The 9148-nt window shown below is 40.0% G+C and overlaps 1 protein-coding gene across 1 annotated transcript in view; it reads left to right on the forward strand.

Annotated features, from left to right (window-relative positions):
- Positions 1-2600: 2600 nt before the first annotated feature.
- The window catches only part of CCT8 (chaperonin containing TCP1, subunit 8 (theta)), a 21145-nt gene continuing 14597 nt past the window's right edge, over positions 2601-9148 (forward strand). Inside the window, exons 1-4 of the mRNA XM_011999810.1 lie at positions 2601-2733; positions 6160-6250; positions 6983-7062; positions 8767-8922. Of these exons, the coding sequence (XP_011855200.1) occupies positions 2674-2733; positions 6160-6250; positions 6983-7062; positions 8767-8922 (387 nt within the window). The 5' untranslated portion in view covers positions 2601-2673. The remainder of the gene's footprint in view (positions 2734-6159; positions 6251-6982; positions 7063-8766; positions 8923-9148) is intronic.

The raw sequence follows: 9148 nt of genomic DNA on the forward strand, positions 1-9148 counted from the left end.
AATGGAGAAGATACCACTGAGATAAACAAGGACCAGAACCCAGGCCTCGAAGTCACTTTAAATATTTGTGTTTCTTTTCTGGGCAAGGAATATTTGACCTTTTGGACTCAGCGAATATTTGGCCCTTGTTTTGACTCTATCATTATGAATGCAGTTTAACCCAAATTATATAAAGTTTCTAATTTTCATCTAGAAAGTATTCTTAGCAGTTAAGTCCATTTCATTCATTGATAAATTACCATACAGATTTAAATTGATTTTAATTCTTCCCATTTCCTATTTGTTAAAATTAAAGATCAATTTTTTATTATAAATTTTCAACAAAAATTTGATCCATCAATGGTTTTTTCCTCAAGTTGTATTTTCCATGGTCTAGTTATACATTTTCTCAAGATTTGATTCCTCCATTTTTAATTAATAAAATTAATCAGGTGTCATTAGGCCGGGCGCGGTGGCTCAAACCTGTAATCCCAGCACTTTGGGAGGCCGAGACGGGCGGATCACGAGGTCAGGAGATCGAGATCATCCTGGCTAAAACGGTGAAACCCTGTCTCTACTAAAAAAAATACAAAAAACTAGCCGGGCGAGGTGGCGGGCGGCTGTAGTCCCAGTTACTCGGGAGGCTGAGGCAGGAGAATGGCGTGAACCTGGGAGGCGGAGCTTGCAGTGAGCTGAGATCCGGGAGGCGGAGCTTGCAGTGAGCTGAGATCCGGCCACTGCACTCCAGCCTGGGCGACAGAGCAAGACTCCATCTCAAAAAAAAAAAAAAAAAAAAAATCAGGTGTCATTTTAGCTCCTTTCAGTTTTATTTTGTGTTAGCTATTTTTATAAGCAACATTATCTCTGAGTCAGAGGAATGTGCTTTTATTTATTTCTTAGCTAATCGAGGGAAAAATCTTGGATCGTTCTGTTGTTCGGGCCTGATCATTGTAGTAGTTCTCTAACGTACCAGTCTCAGAACACCTTTAGACTCTTAAAAAAAGTATTGACTTCCCCAAAGGCCTTTGGTTTATGTGGGTTATAGGTATCAATATTTGCTGTATGAGAAATTAAAACTGATAAATTTGTAAACATTATTTAAAAAATAACAATAACCTTATCACACAATAATATGTATGATTTTATTAAAACGATCCCTATTTTCCAAGAATGAAAAAGGTGGCTGTATTAGTCCGTTCTCTAATCGCTATAAAGAACTACTTGAGAGTGGGTAATTTATAAAGAAAACAGGTTTAATTGGCTCACAGTTCCACAGGCGATACAGGAAGCATGGCTGGGGAAGCCTCGGGAAGCTTACAATCAAGGTGGAAGGTGAAGGGGAAGCCGGAAAGTCCTACAAGGCTGGAGGAGGAGGAAGAGACAGAGTAGGGAGGTGCCACACACTTTTAAACAACCAGGTCTCATGAGAACTCACTCACTATCACAAGAACAGCAAGGGGGACGTTCGCCCCCTTGATCAAATCACCTCCCACCAGGCCACACCTCCAACACTGGGGATTATAATTCCACATCATATTTGGGCAGGGACACAAATCCAAACCATATCAGTGGCATTTACATTTTTCCAAAAAAAGATTTTTTTTTTTTGAGACAGGACCTCACTCTGTTGCCCAGGCTGGAGTGCAGTGGCATGATCTCAGTTCACTGCAGCCTCAATCTCCCAGGCTCAAGCAGATCCTCCAACCTTAGCCTCCTGAGCAGCTGGGACTACAGGTGCATGCCACCAAGCCGAAGGGATTTATATTTATCTATAAATGTATATATAAATCAGATATATTTATATAAAATGTATACATTTTGCAATCAGTCTGACCTGGGTAGGAATTCTAGCTGTAATATTTACTAGCTCTGTGATCTTGGGAAAATTATTTACCGTTTGTGAACTTCAGTTTCCCTTCCATAAAATGGAAACAATACCATTAAAGATCAAATGGTATTGTCTCCATTTTGTAGAAGGAAAACTAAATGCTATTTTAATCGACAATTCATTAATTTTTAAGATTGACCATTAACAGAGATACTCCATGGAAAGCGGATCATACAGAACCTGGCGCATGTAAAGCAGATCACACAGAACCTGGCACACGTGAGCATTTGATGTGTGCTACGCTACCCTTGGTGACAACTTTAATTATCATGCGCATTCCCAGCGCTTCCTATGGTGCCCAACACACAGCGCACGCCCAAAGGCAATTTTGGGGGATGGGGCAGATGCTCTGCCTCGGGGGAAAAAAAACACACACACACACACCTGCCCTGATGTTGGTGGCTGGGTCTGGAAGATTACGTGGAAATTAAGCTAAGGATGTGTGCCTTCCACATCAAAAACCGCAAAAATCTAACACCGCGACTACTGAGTTCGATCAGGGAGCACAGACTGGAAGAAGCGCCCACGGCTTGGGCCGTCTGCGCGTGCGTGAGCCGGAAACCCGAGGCGCTCCCTGGGCCCGCCCTATCGATCGACCCGATCGGGGATCGTCAGCTTGGTTCTGGTCACAGAAGTTGCTCTTCTCGCGATGCTTCACCTCTGGCGGCGGGGAAAGGGCGGGCTAACTGGAGAGCGAAGAAGAACGAGACACGGCCGCACGCTGCTTTCCCAGAAGGCTGTGCGTGCTCCTTGCTTCCTCCGCTTTTTTCCGAGTGGTCGCGTGAACGGCTTCCTGCAGTCTGGCCATGGCGCTTCACGTTCCCAAGGCTCCGGGCTTTGCCCAGATGCTCAAGGAGGGAGCGAAAGTAAGGGCTGAAGGAAAGGAATGAGGTGGGAGAGTCAGCATAGGGCTGCGGCGGCCGCGGCGAAGTAGAAGGGCCTACTAACGGGCTGAGCGTGCTGCCCTGGCACAGCGGCCGGGGGAAGAGAAGATTCCAGAAAGGGAGGTGATCTTGGAAGGACTCGGCCTTCCAGGTGTCCCGGGGCCTGCAGGCACTTCTCTTCTTCCGCGACCGGGAGAAGGCTGAGGGGTCGGCGGCACGATCGACATTGTACACCTTGAAGGTGGACGGACGTGAAGCCGCGCGTGCGTTTTGCCTCCATCCATAAATGGGGCTGAGGCCCGTCACGCTTAAAAGGGGTTGTGAGGGTGAAATTGAATAACGTAGATGAAATTGTCTTGGGAACTGCGACGCCGATTGACACATAGCTCGCGAGTTACAGGATGGGGAAGAAGGAGAACTAGGCGATCCAGAGAAGAGAGTGTGGGAAAAAGGGCCGGGTCGTGGTTGCTTCCTTCCCAGCGAGAAACAGGGCTTTCAGCTTGGTTGACAGAAGCCATGCGTTGTAGCCAGATGAGTTTCAGTCCCAACTTATGTTAGCTGGCTTAATCTAAAACCTAACTCTCTTGGGTTTTGTTTTCTTGATCTTTAAATTATGGAGATTGGACCAAGAGGGTGGTGTCTTTGAGTTCGGACCGTGTAATCTGCAGGATAAGTGATACAGATGACACTTTTGTTTAATGGCCTTGTCTTGAACGTTATTTCAGTAGCATAGTTTTAAAAAATATCTTACTGCACTGTTGATATATTTGTCTCTTGTGCTATTCAAATTGGGTTCCTCTGTATGTCCTCCAGATTTTGTTAATTCAAGAAATAGATCAGTGTGGTCGAATTTAAGGTTATGCGAGGTACAGGGAGCATTAACAGTTTAATAGAACTAGGTTCATGTTTGTAGAATGCACTTTTCAAATAATGTCATTATAGTAAGTAAATGTCAGGGTTTAATGTAAATGTTGGTGGCATCATCTTTTGAAAATAATATGGGCTGATTTCCTTAAAAAAATCAGGCTGAGATATTAGCTTCCAATTTGGGTTTTTTTCACTAATACAGTTTTGGAAAACTCGTGTATCACAAAACATTATTTGTATTTCCAATGCTAGTAGATTTTTACAGAACACTGAGCTATTTCATTCAATAAATAGGTACTGAAGGAACTGCAGTGAAAGACACAAGTCCCACTTCTCGTAGAGTTTATGTGCTTCTAAGGCAGATATAATGATTAGATAAAAGGAGAATTCCAAATAATGATGAAAGAAACTGTACTATAGTAGAGGATGACAGGAGGTTAAAATGTCTCTAAAAGAAGGATCAGGAATAGACAGAACACTTAGATATTTCGGGAAGAACTCTTAGCTCCGTGCTTAGTGAGAGAAGCCCCTGAGCCTGGGCTGTTTCCCCCCACCTCTTATTTAGGTGTACTTAACTAGTACAAAGACCCTGAGGAAGGAATGATTTGAACCTGTTTTTTTTCTTCTTCTTCAAAAAAAAAAAACAAAAAACAGAAAACAGGTTATAGGGCTGAAGCTTACCAAAGAAAAGAAAATGGTAAATTTAGAGGAGGAGCTATACAAGGAGACACGGGCCAGGATATGTAGGGCCTTGTTTCCCTGAAGAGGGATTTGCATTTTATCCTAAGCGGGATGGGAAACTATTGAAGGGGTTTTTTTGTTGTTTGTGGGGTTTTTTTTTTTTTTTTTTTTTTTTTTTTTGAGACGAGGTTGCGTTCTGTCGCCCAGGCTGGGATGCAGTGGCACTCTCTCCACCCTCCGCCTGCCAGGTTCACGCGATTCTCCTGCCTCAGCCTCCGGAGTAGCTGGGATTACAGGCGCACGCCCGGCTAATTTTTTGTGTATTTTTAGTAGAGACAAGGGTTCACTATGTTGGCCAGCCTGGTCTCAAACTCCTGACCTCGTGATCCGCTCGCCCAGGCCTCCCAAAGTGCTGGGATTACAGGCGTGAGCCACCGCGCCCGGCCTTGAAGGTCTTAAGTATGGGAATGATGGGATCTGATCAGATGGTAGTTTCTCACAGAATGGGGAGTGAGGGGAAGAAGGAAGAGTGGAAGCCAGGAGTTCAGACTTAAGTGTTATTGCTGGAATACAGTTCTTATTGCTGAAGATGCTTTTAGAGTAGTGGCTATTGGCAGGGGTAAAATACAAAAAAACTTAGCCTCGTGTGGTGGCGCGCGCCTCTAGTCCCAGCTTCTCAGGAGGCTGAGCCTCCAGAATTGCTTGAACTGGGAGGCCCAGGTTGCAGTGAGCTGAGATCGTGCCACCGCACTCCAGCCTGAGCGATAGAGACTCTCTCTCTCTCAAAAAAATGTAACAGCTATTAACCTTGGTTTTGGATCACAAAATCATGGCTTGTATTGTAAAGCAGTACTGTGTAATAGAACTTTTTGCAGTGTTGGACATACGCTGTATCAGCCTGTCCAATGTGATAGTCACAAGCCACATGTAGCTACTGGGCATTTGAACTGTGTGTGGCTCCTGCAATTGAGGAACTGAATTTTTAAATTTTAATTACTTGAAAATTTATTTTAATTGCTTTCACTAGCCCCATGTAGCTAGTGGCTACTGTATTGGGCAGCACAGCTCTAAAGAAATGTTCTCATGCACTGTAGATTAGTGAAATATATCTGAGGACCCAAGTAAACCTCAACTCTAAAAAATCTAGTGTGGAATTTATGAGAGTTTTTACTACTGTGAACAGTTCACTTTTTCAATACATATACATTGGGATAATGTTGCAATTCAAAAAAAGTATTCAACAGTCTGTGTACTTCAGTCCCTAAACACTTCAGTGGCACATACTTAAAGAACTTCTGGCTTTACAAAAGCCCAGATTCTAACACAATGAGAAAAATATTCCACATTTCAACATTAGAAAATACCGATAAACTCTGGAAAGGTATTCGACTTGAAGTACCTCATTCCCATTCTCTAATTAGCCTTAGCATGGTTCCCTGTACTTTTCACTACTTTTAATAAAAAAATTATAAGTCTTACGATTTGATGTGTAAGTAGGTACCTGCAGTCCCCCAAAATGTTATACTTTTATTCATTCAGCTAGAGAGGAAATGTATGCATCATTTATGAATATCAAATGCTGTGTTTTACATAAATCTTGTTTGATTGTCTCAACAATCCTATGAGGTAGGTACTATTATAATTACCTCATTTTATAATGAAGAAATATTAAGAAAATTGCCCAAATTAAAAAAAGAGCCAGAAAGCTAAGATTTGTAACCAGCCCTCTTGTGCCGAATACCTCAGCTATGCTCCCTCTTTATTAGAAGCAAGATATAAGCGAAGATATCTTCTGTGTGAAAATTCTTGTTTCACTGTCCTGTCTAATTAGCGGGGTTTTTTGTTTGTTTGTTTTAACAGCACTTTTCAGGATTAGAAGAGGCTGTGTATAGAAATATACAAGCTTGCAAGGAGCTTGCCCAAACCACTCGTACAGCATATGGACCAAATGGTAATTTCTAAATTAATATTTGTAAAGATACAGTAGTAGAATTTTGTGTACTACCTCTTCTTTCAAACTTGTTCTGAGGATGTTATAGTATGGCTTTGGAAGTTAATTTGATAGCTCAATTAATAGTTCAAGTTTTTAGTTATTTCTAATTTTCAATCAACTCAGATCTCTAGAAAAATAGGGATCAATATATTACTTTTTATCCTGTTGAGAGGGTAGAAAAATTATAACACTTTGACTAGTAAGATAGTACCTAATGTTCATTGTGACACTGAATATAAAAGTGACATAGTTTAAGGAAGAAAATTCCCTCCTCCTTCTTGCCTTCTACCGCCAATTAAATTTAATTGATACAGTTTCATGGAATAAACATACAACTAAATATACTAAATAGGTTATTTTGGCCTTTTTACATATTAATATCTGTTGAGCACTTGTTGCATGACAATCATGTTGCAAGAGAAGACAGAAATTGGCAAAAATGTGAGATTTGGCATGTTACGTAGTAAATATTGTAGGACATTAAAAAGGAAAGAAAGAATATGGGTCTGCAGTCAGAGAATGCCCATGGGGCTATAAGATAAACTTGAAGAATAGATAGTATGTGTTTTCTTACAAAGCTATTTTTTAAATATACAAATTTATATTTTTTTACTAGATTTTCGTGGGTATTTGGGTAAGGATTTGATTAATAATGGCTTTCTTTTTCTTTTTTTAACTGTTACTTTTGAGGAATGAACAAAATGGTTATCAACCACTTGGAGAAGTTGTTTGTGACAAATGATGCAGCGACTATTTTAAGAGAACTAGAAGTAAGTTGTTTCTTTAAAAGTCAAGAAATATTTTGGTGACATCAAAATTAAGTAGACTTTAACTAGAAGAAATCTCTTAGATTGGATAAGGGACTGTTTTTCCAACTTGAAAATTTATTATACAGGTTGTTCTAATTACAGAGAGTCCTCTTTAGATTGAACATTGTAACCACTGAAATCTTAAAAATTTCTTAAGTTATTAATTTGTGGAGGGATTGGTTGTGATACATTGCTAATTGGGATATGAAATAGATTACCATTATCTTCATTCGATAGAGTGACTCTGAAGTGAATTATTCCACAATGCAAAAACGTATACATAAAACAGTGGTTTTTAAAAAGATCCAACCACTTGGTTTTATGAAAATAAAAACGGTCGGTTTATGGCAATCTACTTTGTTCAGCTCCAGTTTTGCTATTAGAGTCTATAAAATAGATACTGCCTGCCAGCAGGGTTGTAAGGAAGATCTGGCACCTGAACAGGCAGAGAGAGCCATTCCTCATTCCCGCCTTGTAATTAAAGGATAACATATTCAGCCTCAGGGAATTTTCCTGCAGCTTAGCCCTTGAAAGCGCTAGAACTTAATCTTTTGTTTTAAATGAAACTATAGAAGAATCAGCATTTCTCTAACCTCTTAAAATATTTTTGGCTGGACGCGGTGGCTCACGCCTGTAATCCCACCACTTTGGGAGGTCGAGGCAGGCGGATCGCCTGAGGTCAGGGGTTCTAGACTAGCCTGGACAACATGGTGAAACCCCATCTCTATTAAAAATACAGAAAAAAAAATTAGCCGGGCGTGGTGGTGCACACCTGTAATTCCAGCTACTCAGGAGGCTGGGGCTGAAGAATCGCTTGAACCTGGGAGGCCAAGGTTGCAATGAGCCAAGATCACGCCACTGCACTCCAGTCTGGGCAACAGAGCAAGACTCCAACTTAAAAATATATATACATATATGTATATATATAATTTTTTTTAAGTTTAAAGTTAAATTTTAACTCCACAAAACACTTGTACAAGGATTTGTCATTGTGAATGTTAATGTTGCACACTGATGATCTCAGAAGTTAACATCAGGAGTTATTAAAGTATAGTGGTGATACTGTCAAAATAATAAAATCACAGGGCTGACTTTTATAGTTTACTCCCTGCTTTCAGTTCTTACTCCTTGGCTTGTTTCTATAAAGGTATCTAAAATTAAATCTTAAGAATAAAATCCACGTAAAATTATGTTACATTTTAAGAAAACTTTTATACTCCCCCCTTTCTTTAAATCACAAATGATAGCCCTTAGAACAAGAATATATGGTAAAATAGATACTGAGACTCATGACCAAGTTAAGTGGTATCTATTTTAGTTCTCCTGAAGGATTTTAAAAAAATATTTAGGTTTGGTGGTTGTAATTACTTTGTTTTTTAATTTAGTGAGATATAATGATATGCTGAACCATATGTGTGGCACTGTATGTACAGGCCATCAAAAGAGGATGCACTTTGAAATTCTTATTTATAGTGATACATTTGTGCTGATCGGCATAAAGGGACTTGGATTTTTTCTTGTGACCACACTATAAGTAGCGTATAGCGGTGTGATCAAATAGAGTTACCTAATCTACAGGAAAATTGGAGTCTAAGAAATGGAAGTGAACAATTTTATGTTGCTTTAAGAATCAGATGTTTAACTTGATATTACCTTTCCTACTAGGTACAGCATCCTGCTGCAAAAATGATTGTAATGGCTTCTCATATGCAAGAGCAAGAAGTTGGAGATGGCACAAACTTTGTTCTGGTATTTGCTGGAGCTCTCCTGGAATTAGCTGAAGAACTTCTGAGGATTGGCCTGTCAGTTTCAGAGGCAAGTGTTCATTTATAATTTACTCCTACTTAATTTTTGCTTACATGTACACCTGCTTAAAACATAAACTAAAATCATTATTATAGTAGTAGCTAACATGTACTGAGCAGTTTCTCTGTACCAGCAGCCGTTATAGTACATATGCTTCACATGCAGTATCATTTTAGTCTCACAAAAACCCTATTATTGAGGCCTTATAATCCCATTTTATCTATTTTTTCTTTTTTTTTTT

The sequence above is a fragment of the Mandrillus leucophaeus genome, unplaced genomic scaffold (assembly GCF_000951045.1).
Source record: "Mandrillus leucophaeus isolate KB7577 unplaced genomic scaffold, Mleu.le_1.0 Scaffold600, whole genome shotgun sequence".
NCBI lineage: Eukaryota > Metazoa > Chordata > Mammalia > Primates > Cercopithecidae > Mandrillus > Mandrillus leucophaeus.